Genomic DNA, 25,796 nt, shown 5'->3' with positions numbered 1-25,796 from the left:
GTGTGTGTGAATGCCTGTTTAAATCCTCCTCCTCTAAACCCGGTGCCAGGCCTTGGATACAAGGCCGTAGTAAACACACGTGGGCTCATATACATATTTATATTTAACTACTACGTAAGTGGATACTTGGACGCACATAAATATACAAACGCTAAACATGCTAACGCATAGGTTGATCCAAAGTTCCTTCCTTGTTCATCTACCCAGCTCAACCAAGATTGAGATCTGTACATTTTATGCACATTTCCATTGTATTGTAGTCATTGTGGCGATCAATCCAGGGTGTAGAAAATGTAGACAAGTATATTTTGCAACTTTTCACTTTGTTGTATTATTGTTTTAGGAAATGCACATGGGTTTAAAAATGTGGTCTTAGGTGACTGCCGACCAGTCCATGGTGTAGTCTGGCTTTTGGCCGCAGCTCAGCCTGAACAGGATAGGCGGTAGAAATTGGATGTTAGCCTGTAATTCTCATTATGTGGACAAAACAAAATGTCACTCTTTGATCAAACAATATAATGTGCTTCAAACTATGAAACGTAAAGTGCATGTGTGCTTCAACACTTTCTCCCCATCATTACCGCGAAGGCCACAGCCCCCAATTGTTTCAACTCAAACACTCCGTGGCCACTTGCCAATCTGTCGCCATCCCGCTTTTTGTTATTTACGCTCCAAATTTTCTTCCCAAATAGATTACCCCCCCCCCCCCCCCCCCCCATTTTTCTCCTGTTCCCAGCACCTCTTTGCATTTTTCTCCTGTTCCCAGCACCTCTTTGCCATGAGCGCATCCTGCCTGTTGTTGTGATGTGTTTTGATATATGCGTGTGTTTGGCCATAGCATGCACAGCGGGGAGCCAGACTAACCAGGCCACTCTAAACAAAGAGAGGAAACTTGGCAAAGGAAACACACACACATACACACACGAATCCTGGAACACGGCATCAGTACTCTCGCTGACCTGCGCTGCAGACAAGCACATACAGAACCTTCCCGGCATGTCTAGACTTGGCCTTGCAGCACTCCGCAATACAACCACCTTGCACTTCCTCCTGTTTGCCCAGATTTGAAATCCTCCGTTTTCCTGAGTTTTGTCCCGCTCTGCTCTGCTTTTTCGCTTTTGTTCCCCTGCTTTACGTAAGTTTGGCAACGAGAGCGTTTCTTGCCGCAGTCCCACTTCCACGCGGACAACGGATGTCATTGTCCTCGACAGGGCTGCACCCTCTGGAGCTTTCACTCGCCGGGGGAGAGCCAACGCAATCTTGCGTAAAAGTTTGCAGGCTCCAAACGAATGTCAGTGAAGTGGGCATGAACGTACAACATATTCAAGGCATGAGAAGTCAAATGCTCCTTAGTACCTGAAGAGGAGAAATAAAAACATCATCATTCTTTGTTTCACAATAAACCGAAATGCAGGACGTTCCATCTGATTTTGCATTCACCTTTGTTAGGGTGGGCATTATAAATTTTGACTGTGAAGTTATATTGAAATAATATACAGGTACTTCTCAATAAATCAGAATTTCGTAAAAACGTAATCGAGTGGAACAGTGTTTGTACTTTTCATAAGATTGTTTTCAACTATTTTCTTTTTTTTTTTTTGCCAAAACTGTGTCACAGTTTTTGTACATCAGCTTGTTTTTTGTACCCTTGATAATGGTCCGTACCAAACTCATCCGACCCGGCCACTTATTTCCTGTAATCTAGCCCCACACGAAGCATCCCACTGCAACTTTAAACTTTTGTTTTCATGAGTCAGTAAGTGACTCTGTAAACCTCAGTAATATTACTTTTTTTTGCAGAGGATAAAGAATATATGCCTGTGATTATCATGTCTCCACGTGTTGCTGTACCGTTTGTGTTCAAATATCATTTGCTTAAAACACCACCACATAGATCTTATTCGTTAGCCTGTCTATGGTGTTTTAAATTAATTGCTAGCATTGATCTAGCAAACTTTAAGGCAAAGTTATGGAGTTGTTTTAAGTACACAATGTGTACTTCTCTTTGTTTGAAGTTTAGTTTGACAGTAAACCTCAACTGAGGGTTGCAATCTTTTTTTCTAAAGAATTGTTCACCAGCTTCCGAATTGCTTGTTGTTGTGAAGCGATTCATTCAAAGCGTTCATTTTAAAGCCTGGTACCACTTAAAGTATATTTCCTGAAGAATACAATGAACACGACAAAAATGCAGCTTATTCCATAATACTTTGTCCTATTTGACATGATTAAGCTTAATTGTATGCCCAGTGATGTTGGTTACTAGCAAGAAAAGCATGGAAAATGGCTCGATACCAGCTCTTAATTAAACTCTTATGAGCTACTTTTGTCGTCATGATTATATTTGTCCAAACAAACATACCTTTTGTTGTACCAGGCATTAACGTTGGAAAATAAACTGAAACAAGGCTATTCCAATATTTTTTTTTCATGACAATATATTAAAAAAATACACGATTGCTTAGCATGTTTACCTGCACTGACAGATTGGTTTTAGCGCGCTTTATAAATTAAAGGTGAAGCTTTTTTTCCCCCCTGTACATATCCCTCCCTGATATTCAACTTCACATCACATTTTTTTACACTTTCCAAAACATGTTCCCTTGTGTTTTTGTGGCGCACACTCATCTGTATCAGACATTCAGACTGCGCAGCAGACCTGGTCTTTGTCATGTCAGTGGGCTTCACGGCGTTCATGCGGTACCGCGCTCGATCGCACGTAATGAGAGCGGCGGGCCGAGGTGCGTTAGATAGCGTGCAGCCTGGAGTGCGGCCTTGCAGTAAATCACGGTGGGGCAGTGCGCCGGGGATGCAGCTCCTGGCAGCTCCCAGACGGCCTTTGGCTCTGGCTCCTTTCTCTTAGCGCCACTCTCTAATTTCAGAGCCGGGCCGTTGCCCACTACTGTGTCTTTACCGCATTCCCACAAGCCAGAGACGGATAGTCTGCATGTCTGGCCACTCTAGTCTAACTCGTTTGCCTGCTTTTTGGCTTTTGTCACTGACCCCCCGCCCCCCACTTGTTTTTTATCCCCTGCTGCCTTTGCTCTCTTGTCATCAGGGCCTGTGCATTCTCATTTGAGTGGAGGATTATAGGTCTCAAGTCTCCTATCATCTAAATCGTTGTCGTACACATCCAGCTCATCTCTCTGCATCTTATAGCAGCCACTTAAAGGCTTTCTCCTTGGCTGTAAATATCCATGCTCCACTTCCATTGGACAAACTGGGTTAGAAAGCGGTTCCTTGACTTACGAGTGCCCTAACTTACGGGTTTTCGGTGGTACGAGCCGGCGTTGTGTTACGAACCAAAATTTTTAGTTCTGAGTGAGCCTCAGACTCGAAAAACAGAGCAATCCCAGGTACTGTAATGTCCTCACATGTGGACAAGGAGAGCCACAGTTGCTGATGCACTTTCAGCTGTACATTTTCTTTTATTATGTTTTATGTATTTATTTTCAATCCAATACAGTGCTATTTTTCTATTATTAACAGACTCAAATACAGATTAAAGGTGTTTCAAAAATTTTAATGGGGAAAATTGATTTTCTTTTCAAATTTCTTTTGGGTGGGGGACCAACCCCAAAATTTTTTTATTTGCGGTTTATCCCTGCTTATTCAAGAATTTTTTAGGGGGGGATTTGAAAAAAAGATCTTTTTTTTCCCCCAGTGCAATTATAATGGGTGTCAATTATCCACAGATTTTCGCTATTGCCGGTTCGGCCCGGCCCCTATTCCCCACGAACAGCGGGGGTCCAGATTTAGTCACAAGCCAGATCACAAACCAAATTCACTTTGTAAGTCGCGGTACCACTGTGCATTTTTTTTCTGCAGGAATGTTTTATCGTCTTGGCCACACTCGATCACTAATGTCTTCCCCCGCGTGCCGTTTTTGTATGAGCAGAGAGGTGCGAGCGCTTTTAGGGAGGTTACAACACGGTCAAGAAAACGAGTTGTGTGTTTTATGGGCTCCCGTGTTGTAGCTAATGCCGCAGAGCTAAGCAGCCCTGATGCCGCCCTACTCTGGCCTGCACGGAACACTGAAGCAGTTGTGAAAAATGCCAAAACATTGAGCGTACCCCAGCAATCCAATTCAAATACTAGAAGTTTAGCTAAATAAGGTATGATGCAGTGTTTGGTTTGCAACCATCTTTTCGTGTTGTGGCTTTTCTTGTAAATGCTAACTTTTATAGGGGCCAGATGCTCATGTAAAGGTGGCGTGGTTTGTGGCCTATTCTGGAACCAGCATCCATGGGAGCGTCCAGCTCATGTCATTAGTGAGTAACATTACGAATGCAGGCGTATTTACGACTGTGTGAAAAGCTGACTTTGCCACTCTGGGATCAGACATTGGCCTAGTACAAAACTCAGTGAATGAGGGTCTGTGGGGTTGTGGGGGTGTGTGTGTGTTTGCACCTGACTTGCCCTATTTACTCAACACCGTGTCTCCTGTCTCCTCCCATTTGCTTCGCTGTTACCATTTCTTGTAAACGCTTTGCAGAATGACACAGCATGTTTTTGTTTTTTCTTGCTCCTTGATAAGTGGCTAATGATTTTTTATTTTTTTTACTGGGAGTACAAAGGGATGGTGTTTAATCTGGGCCCGGTGTTCACCCCTGTGTTGAGCAATTTAAAGTGACACGCCTTGCAATTGCGTATAATTCACTTTGAAGACCACTCAGGATACAGGCATCATCCAGGCTGCTTGGTGACAAGCCGGAAGACTGAATGAGTGGAGGGATGGAAATTGCTTTACGAAATTATTATTAAAAAAAAAAAAATTATATGGGGTAATGGCCTGAAATAAGTGAATTGTGAGTATCAAAGTATGCATCTGTTGATATAAATCTCTTGATCAAATCTCTGCAAGTGTTAAGTGTTCGCTTCTACAACATCCTTTGGAAATTACACACATTTTTATGTGATCGCTTTTACATCATTCCTAGAAAATTACAATGTCCCATTACCGGTGAGCTATTTTTAGTATCAAGGTGACAAGTGGCTGCCATAATTGTGCTTTTTTTTTCTTTTTTCGGCTCATGGCATGTACTAAAAACAATTTAGCAAATTTGTTCACGCCCCACAGCACTATTAAAAAAAGGTGGTTGTCAGCATTAAAAGTGTAGATGTCGAAAAGTGTGGTGGGCCTTGGGGTTGTGACACCACTGACTTCTGCTACTACTATTGATACTATACTATTTACAACTAAAATAGGGACAAGATATACCCTTTATTAGTCCCACAGGGGACTTGGAATATGGTTCATGCTGTGTATCACTAATGATGCGCTAGTAACTGCTTTAAAGATTGTCAGCTTACTATAAATGACACTTGTCTAGGTTCTGAATTTGGATATCTGCTCGGTGCAACGCGGATCTACTCTAGTGGGGTAGAGGGCCATGGGCAAAATCATGAAAAATCCTATTACCTTTAACAGAAAGCTGTGACATAGTAGTTTTCAACATAACTATAATATATAACCAACATATAATTCCTTGATGGATTGCTTTTAGCAAAGAATTTCAGTGGCCCTTGCATCTTTTGATTTTTCTGGAAAAAGTTTGGACACCCTTGGTGTAGTTGTTATGAGAGGGCGACAGATAAGCCATGAGACAGCCAGGGTGATCTTGACACGTCCCGTCCATGACTCACCGCCAAGGAAGTGGGAGGCGGACCGTGTCTGCGCTCCAGTCGGCCCGATAAGACCAGCAGATAAACAGTCTAAGCTTAGGCGGCGGAGGAGGAGGCCAAAGAGACGAAGAAGGACACGCTGACTGTTGAGTCCTATCTCCTCGTTCACACCAGGAGGAGGCCTGTCGAGAAGACCAGAAAGGAGAAGCCCGAGTCTGCTCGATAAGGCTTGAGATAAAATATGCTGCTGTGTTTTATCTCTCACGGACGCTGAACCGAGGGAGAGTTTTGTTGTTTGTTTTGTGTCACATCAACTCCATGAGGGTTTTGACAGTAAATGACATGCACCAGTGGCGGACCGTACATTTGGTACCCGGTCCTTCAGTGGGCCCTTACCAGACTTAATCCACCTCAGATCCACCACCACCACTTTCACATCCCAATTATAGAAACCACAATATGACAGCACATAACTGGGACATACACATCATCTGGAGCAGTTCTTATAACATGACACAGTTTTTGCTCTGACCACCCAATCAGAGAATGGAAAATTGTTGACATTATTGTGGGTCAGCAAGCTGGCCCTGTTATGCAAATTTGAAATCTGACTTGTTAATGAAACTGTCCCAATGCAGCACTACTGTTTCTGAAGATCAGATTAACTATATTTAGGGCCTAGAAGAGGAAAGTATTTTTTTCTGTTTTGTCAACTACAAATTCAAAAACTCACACAATTGTAAAGGCGGCACGGTAAACGACTGGTTAGCACATCTGCCTCACAGTTCTGAGGACCTGGGTTCAAATCTGGCCTCACCTGTGGGGAGTTAGCATGTTCTCCCCGTGCCTGCGTGGTTTTTCTCCGGGTGCTCCAGTTTCCTCCCACATCCCAAAAACATGCATGGTAGGTTAATTGAAGACTTTGCATTGTCCTCTTTCAAATAAACTGATTAAAAAAATAATAATAATAGCCTGGAAGTATGAATGTGAGTTTGAATGGTTGTTTGTTTATATGTGCCCTGCGATTGGCTGGCGACCAGTGCAGAGCGTACCCCGCCTCTCGCCCGAAGATAGCTGGGATAGGCTCCAGCATACCTGTGAACCTAGTGAGAATAAGCGGTTCAGAAAATCCATGGATGGACAAAATTGTTACTGATTTTTTTTGTCTAAAATATGCCTCAAGCCCAACAACAAATGAACTGGGGCTGCAAATGGCCCTTGAGCCAGACTTTGGACACCCCCGGTTTAAATTTATCCCCAAAATACAAATTATAGGAGTCCTCGTCGTTTACGATGTTCCCGAGATACGACGTTTTGAGGAATGCTCAGCTGCCAACATTTCATTTATTTAATTATTGAAATCATTTACTTTGTTTGATTGTTTACTGTAATTATGACTACCTCTGCATTATCATATGTTAATGATCGGACTATGTACAAATGTGGGTTATGTAACCACCGTAAGGAAGGGTATCATAAACTGATAACCCCCCACGCCCACACTCCCCCACATAATTGTCATTCATGTATGAGAAATTAACTAATATTAATCAGGTAAAAACAACACTTCAAAATGTATGTATGTAAAATTTAAACTTTACTTCTGCATCTGTGTAGGTTTGTGACAGACTTGGGTGCGTTTTTGGAGTTACATACAAATTTGGGCTACGTGCCATCCGTAGAAATAGAACTTGGTCGTAGATGTGGGGCGTTCAATGTGAAGTAAAATTTAATTAGGCCCCAGTGAGAATTGAACTCACGACCCCTGGTTTACAAGACCAGTGCTCTAACCACTGAGCTATGAGGCCTTAGCGGTTAACTTTGACTGTGCAGCACTTATACAAAAGAACACTACCACAGCTATATAGCTAATATATTACTTGGTGAAAAAAGGTGACTGAAGTACACAGACTGTGGTCAGAGGTGAGCACAGAAGGTCATAGTCGGGGGTCCGAGGGGTCACTCCCACCAGAGCAGAAAATAATGGAGTGCTTTCTGAGGCAAGTGGTAGGCACATCTTTCTCATAGTGCTCAGGTTCTGGGTTTGAATCTCTGCTCTGGCCTTGCTGTGTGGAGTTTGTATGTTCTCCCTGTACTGGCGTGGATTTTCTGTCCTCCCACATTCCAAAAGCATGCATGGTAAGTACATTCAAGTAAATGTAAATGTAAATAATGTGAGTGTGACACATCTATCTGTCCTTGACCGGACGTAATATTCAGCCCTCGAATCCCGAGCGCAGGCCAGCTAGGTGGTAGGTAGGCTACCACCTAGCTGGCCTGCACTCGGGCTACCGCCGGGGACAGGAGGAGCTGGTGTTTAAATGTATATATTCCTCTCAGATAAACCAGACAGCCCAGAAAAATGTTAAATAACAATGTTAAACGCCTATGCCTTGTGTGAACCTGTATGAGTGTGTGAACGTGTATGAGCGCTGAATCTTGCTGCCGTGTAGCTAAACTAAAGTAAGCTAAGTTAGCAAGAGATAACATTTTAGCTAACACTGGTAATGTTTGTTCCATCATTCAAACATGGTTTACATGAAATAAAAACATTCAGGTTAAACTTTCAGGATACACTAAATGAATCGCTTTATTGACTCAAAGGTAAAATATTCAGTGTTACGGGTTCCATTTGTTTTTCTTTTTTTTTTTCTTTCGCAGTGTTTAATTTTTTTTCAGTATACCTAAGCACTTGGGTGTTGTTTGTGTATTCATAATGTTACACAAGGATTGTGTGTGTCGGAGCTCCTCCGCTTGCCTCTCTCAGCACCTTGACATTGGCACCGGGCCTCTCCGCCGAAATCTGCTGCTTCAGCTCCCTCCAGCACACTCACTCCCTCCCTGTCTGATAAACATTCAGAAGGGTGGGGGCACGCTGATTGTTGACTCGGACTACTGTGGGAATGCAGATGCTCCGTGCGTGCGGTGCGCCGGCGGGCCCAAACCAGCTGGGCTGTCTTGACGTCTGTCACACACCAGTCGTTCGTTGGCATGACAACGTGGCAGATGGCAGCCAAAAACGCCTCTTAAGCATCACGCGAGCGTGGCTTTAGCGCGGTATAATTAAGTGCTGCCGCGTGTTTTTATTTCATGTGTTAATTTGTTGCGTAGTAAACTTTATGTCATGTTTCCTGCCAGTGAGGAAATGTTCTAAACCAGAGCTAATTAATTAGCACCTGAGTACATAATCTTAATGTGCTAATTCTTTAAAATTTTAATCTAAATCTTGAAACTTCCACCTTTGTAATTACAAAAATGCTCATTTTGATTGGTTATTAAATTGTTTGTTATTGTGGTTTGCTTAACTGTACCGTTCCATCCTGAGCGCTTTCTTATATGCTGCTTATTGAGCAACATGATTGTCCATCCATTTGCTGAGCCGCTTCTCCTCACTAGGGTCGCGGGCGTGCTGGAGCCTATCCCAGCTGTCATCGGGCAGGAGGCGGGGTACACCCTGAACTGGTTGCCAGCCAATCGCAGGGCACATACAAATAAACAACCATTCGCACTCACAGTCACACCTACGGGCAATTTAGAGTCTCCAATTTACGCATGTTTTTGGGATGTGGGAGGAAACCGGGGAGAACATGCAAACTCCACACAGTCGGGGCCGGGGATTGAACCCGGGTCCTCAATACTGTGAGGCTGACGCTCTAACCAGTCGTCCACCGTGCCACCCATGATTGCCCAAATAATCAAAAGTGAGGATTAAAGATAATTCTTTTTTTGTATTGGAGTTCATTAAATTGTGCAGGTGTACCTAATGGTTTGGGTAGTGAGTGTAAACAAGCTACAAACACTCCTGTTGTGTTCTTTTAATTTTGTGTTCTTTTAATTTCACATTTTTGTGTTAATTACTATGTTTTTTTGTTTTCTCTTCATAAATTAAAGGAAAAACATAAAGCAAAATTAGTTTAGTCCTTTTTTCTTCCCAATTTCTAGATTTTCAAACAGGTCGATTTGCCCCGTAAAAAGCTTTCGATCGATACTGTAGCCTTGGCCCCAGAAATACCCAATAATTTTGCAAATAAAGTAAATAAAACATGAATTCAAGTTTAAGTTTATTTTTATATGTTTATGCAGCTCGTGCTTTACCAATGGATAATTGATCAACACCAATAAAGCCTCTAATAAAATCAAATAAAACCATTGCAATACAACCACGAGGCAAGCAGATAGGTAAGAAACCCACTGTTTGAAATGGACAGTGTCCTGTCCCTTTAAATGAGTGCACTAGTGACTTGCGAGCCATTGCAATTTTTAGTGCTGCTTTTATCTTCTAAAGGCAGGCGCAATCTCTTGCACGCCACACAAACCATCTCGTCGCCGAGCACAATAGGACACCTACTGCATTCCTGGCGCGAGTGTAAATATGACGCGCAGCGGGCGTGGTCGCACCGCCGCATTGTTTTGTTTTGTTTGGGATTCCTGTGAGCGACCCACATACCTTGACGTCTTTCTATTTTGGGCTTGTGACTTTATTACATACGCCAACGAGATGAGGTGGGTTGCATAAACAAACGACGTGAACAACTTAGTGGATGTTTGGGTATGCTTCCATGACAAAAGTCAAGCGTCGACAATAGAATAGGGGAATAAATGCTTTTAATATCTGTAAAAAAATGGAATTTTGGTACAGATTTTCTGCCCAAATGAAAAGAAGTATTTAGCAAGAAACAAAAAGTAAACACGCTATTTGCTTTTGTGATGATTGCTAAAGTGATGCAGTGGGCCGGATTCGGCCCCCAGGCCTTGAGTTTGACACCAGTGATTTAGAGTCTTGTTTGTCCCCGCTCGCCATTGAGGGTGATTACATCGCCTATAAAAACATCGCAATACAACTCATATAATCAATGTGAAAGAGCCGCAACCCCAGTTGAGTTGGCGTCTTCCTATCGTTCTTTCTTTTTTCACCCACTCCTGCAGAAATCACACAACAAGTGCGCCAAGAAGCAGTAAATTAGCCAGAAACCCAATATGGACTCCACCCTGGAGATTACACAGTCCACTCAGCCAGCGTGCACTAGAATAACAGCCTGGCGTGCCCTCAGTGTCCCTTGTCGGCACTGCGTGTGTGTGTTGTAGCTGTACGCACACGCCTTCGCTGCTCCAAATATTGCGTGTATACCTGCCCCATCGTGCATATTGTGGCAGATGTCCAGCTAAACGTGACTGTGTGCGTGCGTAATTCCCCGTCAGCTGTTGAGCACGAACGTGTTGTCGTACAGTGTGTCTGCTGTTGTCGGACACATCGACACACACGCAGTGCCGTGACACACGCTTGTCTGCTTCAGTCACGGGAAGACACACACACACACACGTCTGTGCTTTGTGTGAAGTTTCATTCTTTTGTTATGGTAAAATACACAATAAACATAGTTTGTTTGAACCCCATAGTTCTGGGTTCAAATCTCTTTTTTGGCCTTCATACGTGGAGTTTCGATATTCAAAAAAAGAAAACCTCACAAAAAAACTTAAATGTCGTAAAAATTAATTGACATTTAGCAATTTGATAATGGATCTACCTTAATTATTGCAAAGTATCGGTATCAGTATCGGCGATACTGGCCCTGTAGTTACTTGATATCAGATTGATACCAAAATATACACACCACTACTGAAAAGTGTTCATCACGGGATTAAATGACACAATAATGACAAATTAAGTGCACAAACAACAGTGGACAACAAAATTTTAGCACGTTTAGATTTTTAAAAAAAATAAAATAAAAATCATGTAATCAAACAGTAGTCATGCTCGTTAGCGTAGCATACACAGAACGTCAGATATCCCATTTTCCGGGTTTGGTCACTTGATGTTCTGCATATAGCCAGTTGGCTTCATTTACCTTTTTCCCGGACTACTTTGTGTAACTTTGGCAACATCAGAAAAAGTATTTCCCGGTAGCAATTCTGTCACTAATTCTGGGTTTATTGTGGCTCCATTGTGAAATCACAGCGCTCAGCAGTGACCGCTGACGTGCGCGCAGTGCTCCATACGTGCTTGAACGTCACTCACAAATCATAAAAGTCATGTTGACAGGATATGACAGTCAATATAGTTAACGACAAGCAGCGTGTATGGGCTTGAAAGGCAGGAAAAGGCCTGTGTTGATCTGATTTGGGAGATCACACTGGGCCCACTTGACCGGGAGGCCCCGGCCAGCCTGCCGAATAGCTAGGTCCGCCGCTCTCTGGCCTGCCGCTGGGCCAGCGTGGCTGATTGCTCCCGGCCACGCTGGAGGTAATGAAGGCTTGGTGGTCATCACAATACACACGACACACGAGGGAGGAGTCACACGTGTGTGCTTTTATGTGTGCACATTTTTCAGCCTGACTCATTCGCGTCGCGGGCAGCTCGCCGGGACACACACATGCATACATATCTTCAAATTAATGATGCACGCAATGTTAGCAGGTTTAAGGTGATACGCAAAATAAATATACATTGACCGAAATTCAAGTGAATTTAATAATTCCTACATTTATTTACTTGTGTACTTTATTTTAAATGTATACTGTAATTGTCCCACAGATGGAAAACAATCAAGCAAAAATTAATTTAAATAAGTCCTTCATTTATTTTATTTCAATGTTTTTCTTCGTTTTTGTTTTTGTTTTTTACTGCTGCCGTTGTTGTTAAAGTCCTCAAGAAATAAACTTGTTCATCTCATTTGATAATTCACACTGTTTTATTTCAGATTACAGGGGAAGTCAATAAAAAAATTAATAAAATAAAGCTAATCCCTCATTAATTTATTATGTTTGACTTATTTTTTGTAAACAAAATACAGGTCGACAAGGATATTATTGAATGTATTTTATGTATGTATTTATTTTAGTGCAGATCTGCTAACTCAAGTCAAAAAGTGGCTGAGTCATGTCTGTGCGGGGGCGTGCAGTCACGCTTGTGAGCATGCCATATCACAAGATGTAGTGTGACAAGCTTGGAAGGGGAAATGCTGACACACGAACACGCACACATCAAGCCGCTTACACAATAATAGGGGAACGGAGCATAAGGAGAAGTAAACCTCTTCGCGGCATGTGGACAGAATTAATTCAAGATTCTTTATGAGACAAACGAGAACATTTAAATGTACCGCTTGCATAAAAGGTTTCATTCATGTTGCTATGAAAGATCTCCTGCCGTGACATTGGGCCTTACTGTATATTACATTTACCATGCATAAACACATTTCTCCATCCTTTCCCACTGAAATGTTCCATAATCCGTATCTGGAATGTATGTAATGTAATACAGAGGTGTAGTCATGACAAGACAGGAAATACAAAGAAGTATGAAAAACCCATGCTTGGAAAAGCAGAGGAAGTTGGGAATTTTGGTTTAAACAGACCGTTTCAGGGCCATTTTGGTCATTTCGAAGATGAACAAGTCCTTGAGATTTTGATGGATTGCTACCAAGTCTGTACCACGTCTACTAGACAGACAAAGTAGCAAGGTTTTTGAGTTTTCATCATACTTTGGGGTGTGGTATGGCGCCCGAGTTTCATGGTTCACCATTCAACATGAAACTCTCAAATGGTCCTTCAAAGATGAGGTAGGCCTAGAGAATAGACCGTTTGACCATTTTAAAAAATAAAAATACATTTAAAAAACTTATGTCATTTGATCAAGTTAGAGTGATTAAGAAAACAGCTTGACTGATGATTTTAGCCTTCCTCTTTACCACCATAGCTTGAATGTGCGAAGTGTCAGTCAAACAGAAGATTTTATGTCAAGCAAATTGCGAGATGGAACGTCCGTTGTAATTTACATTTCAACTGGTATGTTGATTCAAACATAGACGTGCTGGGAATTCAGACATAGTTAACATGACCATCGAGGGACTGGCTAATTAAATGACTTTTCTTTTGCTCCGGTTATTGACACAAATTAGCTTGTTTTATGATGAAATTGATGGCACGCTATAGAGTTGACATTAGCTAGCAGGCTAGCCATTATGTTTTGCCAAATTACTTAAAGAAAGATAATCCAATCAAACATTTGATACATACCAGTGAGAAAATGTCTTCCCCGAACCCAAGGATTGAGGTTTACTCCCAAATATGTCCCGTTAAAAGTTGCTATGAAGCCTCAAGGCAGTCTTGCAATCTTCTCTACAACTACTGTATTTCACGACATCCACTCACAGGTTCCGCTGGATTCATTTTGATTTCGATTGAAGGAAAATTGAAAAATACCTAAACCTTTTGGGGTGTGCAGCCCCAAACACTACAAGTCTTTGTCGTCGTTTCCAGTTCTGGTCAGCAGTAGTCAGTCTTCTGCTGCCCGAAATAACCCGCTGCCTATTGTTTACAAACATTATGAAAAGTTCTATTGAATGGATTGCTACCAAATTGGAAACAGGCATATGAGACAGATGGGCAAAGCTTTTGCGTTTTCGTCATACTATGGGGTGTTGCTTGCCGTCAGCGTTTGATGACTTGCGATACAAATGTATTTATTATTGTAAGGCACTGTAACATCCATCCATCCATCCATCCATTTTCTGAGCCGCTTCTCCTCACTAGGGTCGCGGGCGTGCTGGAGCCTATCCCAGCTGTCATCGGGCAGGAGGCGGGGTACACCCTGAACTGGTTGCCAGCCAATCGCAGGGCACATAGAAACAAACAACCAGTCGCACTCACAGTCACACCTACGGGCAATTTAGAGTCTCCAATGAATGCATGTTTTTGGGATGTGGGAGGAAACCGGAGTGCCCGGAGAAAACCCACGCAGGCACGGGGAGAACATGGAAACTCCACACAGGCTTGAACCCCGGTCCTCAGAACTGTGAGGCTGACGCTCTAACCAGTCTAAATATTTGAAAACAGTTCTAAAAGATTAAATGTAAATGCATTGTACTGAAAAGCTAAATACAACTGAACTTCACTACTTAAATATACTTCACTGGATTAAAAACAAGTTCAACCCACTGTAACATTATGCACAGTTTAAACATTTAATTTCAATGATTCTTCCACGTACCAGTAAAGGTAGGCGTACAGATCGGTGAATCTAAATTGCGAAGCTTTGTCATACTGTCGGGACGTGTGATATTCAGTATATGTGGCGACATACTTAGGGATTGGGGCCCAAGTTTCATGATTATCCATGAAACACTTTTAAAGACGCAGCTGTTACGGGTGTCTTTAGTGCTGCAGACGTCAACCCAAAAGCGAACAGGAGACGTATGGTTAGAGGGGATGTTTTGTTTAATATATCAGGGGGATTACATGTACAGAGTCACAGGGCGAGCAGCAATTGGGTGGGATGCTGGGGCGAGGCAAGGAAGCTGATCACGAGGGCCGAGGCGGTTCTCGGGGCGGTTGAGGAGAAGAGAGACTTGAGACAAAGCGGAGGCAGGCTGGGCGAGGGAAAACGGCGACGAGAAGTTTGAAAAGCACACTTGTGGAAGCGGAAATCAGCTCGGCGATCCGGCGGGCTCTTTCAAGCCAGCTGATTGCGGATTGGTTGCAGGTGCGCAAGAACGGGTGTCTCTCCACAAACTGCCCGGCCCGGCCGGAAACAGTCAAGCAAACGACAAGCAGTGTGGTGCAGGAAATGAGGCCGCCAAAATTGGACGAGGCTGTGCTTCGCGAACCGCCACGCCCAGCTCCACAAGGTCAGCTCGTGATAAGACCGGTTATGTGGCTCGAAAGTAACATCGTGCAGAGATCCACGTCACCTTCCTTAATTTGTCACCGTGCTACCTCGCGGTGACAGGAAAGGCGAACAAACGTTCAGGTGTCATGGATTGACATCCTACTTCAAAGAGGTTTCTCCGATGACTTTCAAATTCTGACGGGGGTATATAAATCAAATGGATGAGCTGAGACAGTTTAATCACCGAATGCGGGTGGAGCACGGCGGCTTCGTCGTTGAACATCAAACTGTCACAGCTTCATTCCAGAAGCTCAGATCTTCAAGAAATGTGATACTGTGGTTAGTGGAAACAAGCTACACATTTGCCATCAGCCACGCGAAAGACATTATCTACACCGCTGGCTCCCGCGCTCATAAAACTTTTACATGCCACATAAAATCCATAAATATGGTAGGCTACTCGAGGCAAGATTAAAACCTCATCTAAATTGAGTACCTTTGGTTACATATTAAACGCTGGAGGCACCGGAGCAGCTACACTCACCTGCAGATATATTTATTTTACGTCACGTCAAGTAATGGCTTTGAACGTTAAAAGGGGCCCAGTTGAAAGATACTACTCATAACTGCTAATCTTCTCTCTGGCTGCTGGCTTTTTGTATGTGTGTGTGTGTGTGTGTGTGTGTGAGGGACACAGTCGGCCATTTTATTGTGTTTTCAAAATTGTAACTCATTAACTGGTGCGACCGGAGCCTTAAGAAAACAGGAGTTTAGGCGTATTATTTACATGCATGATTGCTAAAGAGCGGGAATAATCTCAGTGTGTGCATTTGAACTGACTGCGTAACAATTGACTGTATATCCTGTATAATCATATGATGAAACTCGGCATAAATATGACACTAAAATGGACACAACAATCAAAACCCAAACGTGACTGACGCCTCGCACAAATGTATTGCTAAGTTTACGCCACAAAACAACCGTACTTAGCAGAGTGGGGGGATGGAAATAAACACATCATGGCGCAGTAAAACGGGATGACGGCATGTCATCTTTACAGCGCAAGCCCCCAATTAGACATTCCTCTAAATCCTTCAACCCCGTGTCATTATGTGTGTGTCACTGCCTGGGTCCTAGACAGTAATCAGCCCTTTTGGCCCGCTGCGGAATGCTCATTGAGGCCTCACGCGATTTGCCCGTGGTTGGAGAGGTGGCAAGTGAGAGCGGGCTAGCGTGCGCTGTCACTGCGGCAGCAGCTGAAGTCCAATAAATATTTTTATATTAATATTGTCTTTCATCCGGCGGCACGGTGGCCGACTGGTTAGAGCGTCAGCCTCACAGTTCTGAGGACCCGGGTTCAATCCCCGGCCCCGACTGTGTGGAGTTTGCATGTTCTCCCCGTGCCTGCGTGGGTTTTCTCCGGGCACTCCGGTTTCCTCCCACATCCCAAAAACATGCATGAATTGGAGACTCTAAATTACCCGTAGGCATGACTGTGAGTGCGAATGGTTGTCTGTTTGTATGTGCCCTGCGATTGGCTGGCGACCAGTTCAGGGTGTACCCCGCCTCCTGCCCGATGACAGCTGGGATAGGCTCCAGCACGCCTGCGACCCTAGTGAGGATAAGCGGCTCAGAAAATGGATGGATGGATGGATTGTCTTTCATCCGTCTAGCCGTCCTATAATTATGTCAGTTTTGCCACAAACGGTGCGTCGATGCTGAGAGGTGCCAAATAATATGAACTGATGAGTTTGTTATTGCATTTGAGGATGTTTTTCAGTCACTCTTTTCTGAACAAATACAGCGCTGCCTTGCCTTCGGGTTTAATTTAATCCTTGACTATGCTCTGAATTCAAAACACTTGTATCTCTTGTATTAATCCGGTCCAGACCCCTGTAAAAACATCATCTGATTTTTCATCATGTGTTGTTATTAAGAAAATAGCATTCTGCAGTATTATGCCTGCCTGAGGATCTGAGACTGGCAAAATTCCGGGGCATCTTTTAAATCACTTCTTAAAATGCACTTTTACAGCTGTTATGCGACGTCGTCATCGCCCACATTAAATGTTTTATTTTTTTTTTAAATGTATTAATATTTTCATTTAAATACATTTTTATTGTATCTATTATTCATTCCTATATTAATGCATTTTAAGACTAAATTGCGAGTGCGAATGGTTGTTTGTTTCTATGCGCCGTGAGATTGGCTGGCGACCAGTTCAGGATGTACCCCGCCTTTCGCCCGAAGATAGCTGGGATAGGCTCCAGCACCTCCGCGACCCTTGCGAGGAGAAGCGGAACGGAAGATAAACGGAAGTGCGAATGAGCACCTCCTTTCTACATCCAGACAGGGTTGACGCACCCGCTCTCCCCCGCAAAGCCGTTTATAGACAATAAAGCCATTCTGTTTAGTCATGGAAACCTGCAAGTTAAACTAAAACACTTCATCAAAGCTTCACTGTATTTTCACTATGCAGTAATCCCTCGTTATCTGAGTTTACATTTTTTTTTAAGCATTTAACTGGTATTTTAAGGCTTAAACTATAAAATAAATCTTTATATAGTGTCTGTATATTGTAGATTTTCACCAACATGAATGAACTATGCTCTACCATTGTCTTCTCCTATCCTGGGGAAGATGGTCCCGTTTGACTTTGTCATCCTCTGATTGACTCAAACAGGAACAATCCTCCAATCACAAACATTCTCAACAGTCTAATCAGTCACTAATCAATACTACGCAAGCCAGAAAGTCTGAGCCAAACTTGCGTACGTCAGAATATACAGAAATCAATCTGTTTGTATACATTTTCCATCCATTGCCCATTGTGAGACAGTCCAAGTCAATCTTTGTATAGGACCTGTTGTGCTTTTGTCCCACGTGTCTGTTCGCATACCGGTGCATCTACACTTTGCATATCAATAGATGGCCTGCAAAATCTTCCCAAAAAGCAGTGCAAGCTACCGGCTGCCATTTACGCCATTCTAAGGACCAGGGTCCCCCCTCCCCTTCACGCTTTCATGAATGAATGGGCTATAATTACAGCTTGATGGAAAACACTAATGTGGCTCGTAAAAAACAAACAACAAAAAAACAGGACACTAAAGACTGTTACGATTACTCTTTCCAGGAGACAAAGCCAAGAAAACTGTGCACATGCCGCGCTTGCAAGTCAACATGGCTTCTGAGCGACAAACACCACCAACGCAGTCAATCCCGACATGTTTGTTTTCTTTACTCATTGAAAACCATAAGTGCACTCCTCCCACCCTTTGTGTTGAAGCTAATTTGAAAAGCCACCATGAAAGGAGCGCTTGCCCATCGTCGCTATAAATCTGTCCCGCAGTAAGAGACACTAAGGGTTTCGTTAGTGTAGCATTGCACTGCTCATAAAAATATCCTGGGCCCCATTTGCTTTAAAATGACATTCAAATCAAAGTTGTTTTCCCTGCAAGTTCTATACGCACGATCCTGAAATCACAACCTGTCTTTAAGAGATCATCCGGCATCCAATTTTCTTGGCACAATTAGATTGCACGCAGACATTCGTCTACTACAAGCTTTATAACTTTGTTCTTGTTTATTTAATGAATAACAATCGTTGCGCAAATGAGCATCAAATGTTTTTTTGTCATTTCAAGGAAGAAGGCCACACACACACACACTCATCAAATCAAAGTTCTAACCGCAGCCATGTTAGATTTTGTAATTCTCAGAATACTGAAACTGCTCATGGCTGCTTTGGCTCACGATATTTTTGCCAGACTCGGACTAAACAAGGCAACATACTAAGTGGATGGATGAGATTAGATGGGCCAGGTCATTCACAGTTGAGGCAAAAAATCAAAATATGGCCTCTATATTTTGTCGGATGCTGTCATAACTGCTCGAGCGCATATACATTTTTCACTTGCGCACTGTTATTTCCAGGTCTTGGGAAATCGCCTGTGTCACTGTTGACTCGAATTAGTCACAAGGTGGACTCGGTTGTCGCGGGCTCTCAACATCTGCGCTTGCTGAGCGCAAAAATCCGGCAATGTCAATAAAATTGAAGTTGGCCCAGAGACGTCTGGATGAATAAAGTCAAGCTAAACAGAGCAGAACATGGAAAATACTTCTATAGTAGTGTGTGTTTGTGTGCGTGCGGTTGGCTGGCTGGCCGTTCTCATCCGGTTCCACCACACTCTCGCTGACAGCGTCGCCTGACTCACAGTTCCCATAGAGCCTGCTGGGCTGACTCTTCTTCCCGCCACTGCTGACCTCCGCCCGCTCTTTTGTTTTGAAAGACGGCCGCATTATTTTTATGCACTTGCACTAAATTATGCCCTGCGCCGAGAGTAATGAGTGTGCCTGGCTCCGGGGGCACAGCCTTGGAGGCCTTCCCGCTCCCGCCAGTGCGGTTGAGTTGCCAAAGCAATTTGGTTGAATGCGACGGACAAAGAGGAGTTTGTTAGGGCCTCGCAATCAGCGGACGGCGATTATAATTCTGTTGACTCATTAGGAAAGAGAGAAAGAGTGCGAGACAAGGAAGTCGCATTATACACGGCTGTGGTTCATCGCCCTGATGTTTCTCTGCATGAGTGGGTGGGAATTCGTTAGTGCATACAGTGCATGACGCCAACTATCTGCTGCATACTTTCCCATGGCCTATGCAGTGCCAATGTGCTTCTGTATCGCACTCGTCTTTGTGATGACGTAACAGCAGAGTCATGCCGCAATCTATTCAGTTTGGTCTTTCAAAATATTGAGATCAATGAGATTTGGAATTAATAGTTCCACATTCACCCTGACTTACGGTAAAATCTTGTCCTTTTTGTTGTGCCTCAGTATTTTCCTTCCACCTGTTCTTTTAGAGCAACGCACTTTCTTTTTTGGGGAAATAAACACAAAGTACAAATACATAGGATATAGGTTACACGGTGGGTTTTTAAGTATAGATGTGTCATTTTTCTTTCCACTCTCAAAGTATGGATTCAAGTATTTTGTCAGGTACTTTTCATTCATCCGTTCAAGGTTTAAGTTACTAATGCAAGCAGGGACAGTTTGCCATTACGTTTCCATGGAGGTTGTGTTGTCCAGTATGGCCATGAGGCCTGCTAGCCACAAGTTGAGCTGCATTTATTGTTTGTTTGTTTGTTTGTTGACAGACTAGGTGTGTGGCTAGAACGCAGGGCAGCTACACTTCACGTCCCTTCCTAATATTCTCCGTTTAGGAAACCTAATCGTCGCCCCGGTTACCTCAGCATTTGATTATTACCACTTTTATGACTAGTTTTGGAAAAATCGTAGCAGGTTTTCGCAGGCCACATAAAATGACATTGAGGGTCAGTTCTCCTGCAGGCCTTGTGTTTTTGACGCCTGTGTTCTAAATTGTCCATCGGTGTGAATGTGAGCGTGGCTACTTGTTTGTCTATATGTGCTCTGCGATTTGCTGGTGACCAGTCCAGGGTTTGCCCCTACCTCTTGCCCAAGTCAGCTGCGATAAACTCCAATTTATTTAGCCGTTTCGTTTTTTTCCATCCCCGTCCCCTGCATCCTCATTCCCCGCGGTATCGCATTCCTCTCAGGCTGTCCATCACTGGCACAAGGCCTCCGCTTAGCAGCCGAGAAAATCCTCGGGGTCAACCTATAATGGACATAAATGCAGCTCATTATCCTGATAAGGGCGGGGGGCGGCAGACAGGAGAGCATCGGGGGAGCGGCAGAGGCTGCCTGACCGGCTGAACGGCGGCTACGCAGCCTCCGACAGGTAGGTCGAGCGGGACGCAGCCGGGACGCCAATCTGATGGCTGATTCTGCGAGCGGATCCGGTTGCACCAGCCTGCTGGTCCGATGCGGTGCAACGGCAGGGAGGAAAAACTGCATGTGGCTCAGACCCGGAATGACACCACCGACACATGACGTGTTGACAATATGACTCGCTGCAGCTGTACGCTCTCCAAACATATAATTGGACAATTAAATGACTATAAATTAAAACCTATGCATTTGTAAATAAATCATTGCCTGTCTGAGTTTCCCTAGTTTTTTATTAGGGTATGGTTGATTTATGTTGTTTAGATTCCTTATTCTCTCACTCATTCTTTGTAGTTTAGGTTTAATGCATCAGTCGGAGGTTAATTAAAGTAACATAAATCTACACATCAGAACTTTTGTATTTAGTACACAACTGATTTCCACTAAACTTTGTGCGTGGGCCAAGGGGGGGAGCAGTTAACTTTTGGGGCAGATCCAGGACTAGTGTAGTATACAACATTGTAAGTCGGCGTCGGGGGCTTGGCAAATTTTTTTTTATTTTTTTAAACTATATACAGTACCAAAATCAGTATATCATGTTTTAGAAATGTGTACAAGATGAGTGCCCGAGTAAACAACAGCGACTATTCCCGGAAATTGTGATCGCTCCGGTAAACGACAGCGGAAAATTCTGGAACTAATGGACTCTGTTCGCTCCAAACCGACGCGACAATTCTGTCCGTTTGGAATATATGTTCTACCAGCCTCGCTGATCATGTCATGGGCAGAGAAACCTGAGTGGGGGCGGTTATTAGGTAAATTAGCCTCAGTGTTACGGAACAGTGGGGCACCGGTAGTGTCGTGGTGAAGACGGTTCGGGTTTCGATTCCCGGTCAGTACGCCAATACCTAGCCAACGCAAGAGAAAAAAAATAGGGATGTCACAATACACTATTTAAAAATACATTTTTATCTTGATTTCTGACCCATGGTTCAACAGAACTAGCATAAGCAGTAGCCACAGTTTTTCTCAGTCCAATCAGATGACCGTCACTGGAAAAAGTAGTGACATAAGCCTTGCTAAAGAAATGTATCTTTAATCAAGGCTTACAGTTTCATTAACTTAATAATATTAATATAAATTATAGTTTGGTAGCATTGTGATCCTATATGGATGTATTTGGAATGGTGGCACAAACCCTGGGAGTTGGAACGGGCGTGTCACAGTTCTGCCATTTCAAAAAATCATCGTAGAGTATCGCGATTTTTGGTTTTGATACTGTATCACAGTCTTAGTAATAACTGTGTCCAATAAATCATGGGAGTGACGAGCTGTGGCGGCATGCCGAAAGTCGTAGCAACAGCAACAAGTGAAGCTGTGAAGCATGCGGCTGAACGGCTCACTCACAGACACAATTTCAGAAATAGCCAGATAACAAAAGATTTACTTTGGTTATTTAATTTCACACTTGGCCATTTAGAAAATCGATTTTTGCCTCATTATCGCTTTGTGACGGCAGGCGGGGTGCAGATTCTGGCCGTCAAGAGGTGGGCGGGAGTCGTGGGGGAATAACTGTCAACAGCCTCGGGGCCCTGCGTGTCGAAGTAGCCGCAGATTCTCTTACAGCCAGATGTCATCCATAGCAGGGTCGCAAACGCTCACAAATCAACGTCTGTCCGTCTCGCTCAGCCATCACGGTCTGTCTGCCCTCAGGTGTGTCACGGTGGTTCGGATTCCTCTGAATGTGTGTGCGCGTGTGTGTGCACTCACCTCTTTGGGCCGATGCTGACCTGTGTGTGACAGCCGTGGCGTGGAGGGCGCAAATTGGATTCTTCTCTCTTGCCTTTGGCTCAACATTGCTGTCGTATGTGATGACAGGGTAAGGGATACGCTTTGGAAAACACACATACACACACACACACACACACACACACACACACAGACACCATACAGGAGGAGGACTCGGCAGGGAAAAGGCGAAGGGATCACGTTAATGGTTTTATCCTTAAAGCAACACGGTGTATTAGTGACTTTCAGCTCGGATATCAAGTTGCACTGCGTTGTGATAAGTTGCTGTCGTTGCCACAAAGACCTTTAATCACCTGTAATATGGCTGGACCTGCCAGGACACCGGTCATGCTGTACTACTGCAACGTTTCATAGTCGTGCTTGATTCAAACCTATGTCACTATTGTTCTATCGTCTATTTGTATTGACCGTACTGTCACCGGTCATACTGTGTTTTTTTTTTGTAAATCCATCCATCCATCCATTTTCTAGCGCTTATCCGAGGTCGGGTCGCAGGGGCTTTAGCAGGGACGCCCAGACTTCATCCATCTCTTCCGGGGGGATCCCGAGGCGTTCCCAGGCCAGCCGAAGGACGTAGTCTCTCCACCGTGTCCTGGGTCGTCCCCTGGGTCTCCTCCCGGTGGTAGGTGCCCGGAACACCTCACCAGGGAGTCATCCGGGAGGCATCCGAATCAGATGCCCCAGCCACCTCATCTGGCTCCTCTCGATGTGGAGGAGCAGCAGCTCTACTCTGAGCCCCTCCCAGATGACCGAGCTTCTCACCCTATCTCTCAGGAAGAACCCTGACACCCTGCAGAGCAACCTAATTTCGGCCGCTTGTATCAGGGATCTTGACCCACAGCTCGTGGCCATAGGTGAGGGTAGGAACGTAGATCGCCCGGTAAATCGAGACCTTCGCACGCCACCCTTTTCCGACTGAGGACCATGGTCTCAGATTTGGAGGTGCTGATTCTCATGCCAGCCGCTTCCCACTCAGCTGCGAACTGCTCCAGTGAGAGTTGGAGGTCACGGCTTGATGAAGCCAACAGAACCAGATCATCTGCAAAAAGCAGTGATGCAATACTGAGGCCACCAAACCGGACCCCCTCTACGCCTCAACTGCGCCTTGAAATTCTGTCCATAAGAGTTATGAACAGAATCGGTGACAAAGGGAAGCCTTGGCGGAGTCCAACCCTCACCGGGAACGAGTCCGACTTACTGCCGGATATGCGGACCAAACTCTGACTCCGGTCGTACAGGGACCGAACAGCCCGTATCAGGGGGTTTGGTACCCCACACTCCCGAAGCACCCTCCACAGGAGTTTTTGTTAACCACCTCTGTGACTTCAACCCCAGAGATAGGAGAGCCCGCCTCAGAGAACCCAGACTCTGCTCCCTCATGGGAACGCGTGTCGGTGGAATTGAGGAGGTATTCGAAGTATTCTCCCTACTTGCTCACAACGTCCCGAGTCGAGGTCAGCCGGATGGTGGACCAGAAGTTTTTGCTTCAGCGCCCACCAAAGCTGCATTCCGCTTGGCCGGCCGGTACCCATCAGCTGCCTCAGGAGTCTCACAGGCCAAAGAGGCCCGATAGGACTCCTTCTTCAGCTTGACGGCATCCCTCACCGTTGGTGTCCACAAGCTTGGTTACGGAGCCAATTATTAAGACATCTCAAGGCCCCACTGCAACTTGGTTGTGTGGCAGTAACTCCAGAGACCTGGCTATGTGTATACAAATGATTAAAAAGTACATTTTCCATAATATGTCTCCTTCAAAAGTAAATAACAACTGTAGGGGGAGCCCTTGAGCAAAAGATATTTGCTCCTCAATGCTCTGTAAATAGTCAGCATAAGCCTCATGACACTTGCTTAAGACATGCATAATTGTTTTTCTTTCTAAAGCTTTTTTGATTATCAGCTGCAGACTCGCTTGCTGCCAGCGCCAAAGTACTAATTACGGCTCGCCTTCAGACGTGCAATTACAGCTAAATTAACTGGCTTTGGTCTGTTTGCGCCTACTAACACTTTTATAAGTGCTCATCTGTTGTTTATATTTGAATCCGGGCCAAGGTGTATGTTCTAATATGAGTGCAGATGATGTCGGGGATGCTGTGGACAATGTGTACCCAAATAAATCTCTTGTCAATCTGTTTTTTTGTGTGTAATGAAATTACATAACTATAAAGCCAATGCAATTGATAAATAAAGTTTGATTGAATTCATGAGGTAAAACGTGAAATGATGTGTTAAAGTGTGTGTTAATGAATACAATTGTGACATATGCATTAGTTCAACCAATCAGACCCTGGCCAACCCCCTCTTTCGTCTCGCTTTTCAGTACACTGCAGTATCAGGAAATAAAATTAATTTATAATAGTTCAATGAAAGAAAAGGTCATTAAATATATATATATATATATATATATATATATATAATTCAAAATTCGCGACTGGTTAGAGCGTCTGCCTCACAGTTCCGAGGTCCGGGGTTCAATTCCCAGTCCCGCCTGTGTGGAGTTTGCATGTTCTCCCCGTGCCTGCGTGGGTTTTCTCCGGGCACGCCGGTTTCCTCCCACATCCCCAAAACATCCATAGTAGGTTCATTGACAACTCTTAATTGCCCGTAGGTGTGAATGTGTGCGCGAATGGTTGTTTGTTTATATCTGCCCTACGATTGGCTGGCAACCAGTTCAGGGTGTACCCCGCCTCGTGCCCGATGATAGCTGGGATAGGCTACAGCACGCTTGTGACCCTCTTGAGGATAAGCGGCTCAGCAAATGGATGGATGGATGGATAATTCAAAATTCCATTAAATAAAAAAAAGAGTCACTGAATAAATAAATAAAAATCCACAGAGTCATTCAATAATAAATAAAATACCATGAAATAATAAACCAAATCAGTTTAATAAATAGAAATATCATTCATTCAAAAAAAGAACAGCAAGTCATTAAAATCATTCAAATGGTTTTTGGCTTCTCCCTGTCAGGGGTCGCCACAGCGAGTCACTCGCAAAAGCCCATGAAATGTATAAA

The 25,796-nt window shown here is 44.0% G+C and overlaps 1 protein-coding gene and 1 non-coding gene across 5 annotated transcripts in view; one reads left to right on the top strand and one right to left on the bottom strand.

The window, feature by feature from the left end:
* The window catches only part of kcnq1.2 (potassium voltage-gated channel, KQT-like subfamily, member 1.2), a 187,646-nt gene that overhangs the window by 122,302 nt on the left and 39,548 nt on the right, over window positions 1–25,796 (top strand). Inside the window, exon 19 of one of the 4 annotated variants that reach the window (XM_061677976.1) lies at window positions 22,688–22,831. The exons of the other annotated variants lie outside the window; for them this stretch is intronic. Within the exon in view, the coding sequence (XP_061533960.1) occupies window positions 22,688–22,774 (87 nt within the window). The 3' untranslated portion in view covers window positions 22,775–22,831. Of the gene's footprint in view, window positions 1–22,687; window positions 22,832–25,796 lie in introns of those variants that run through there. 4 annotated transcript variants of the gene reach the window in all.
* On the bottom strand, window positions 7,358–7,430 carry trnat-ugu (transfer RNA threonine (anticodon UGU)). The gene has a single exon. It is a non-coding gene; the product is annotated as a tRNA-Thr (tRNA).

The sequence above is a fragment of the Phycodurus eques genome, chromosome 5, assembly GCF_024500275.1.
Source record: "Phycodurus eques isolate BA_2022a chromosome 5, UOR_Pequ_1.1, whole genome shotgun sequence".
NCBI classification, from domain to species: Eukaryota; Metazoa; Chordata; class Actinopteri; order Syngnathiformes; family Syngnathidae; genus Phycodurus; species Phycodurus eques.
This window is presented reverse-complemented; position numbering and strand designations above follow the sequence as displayed.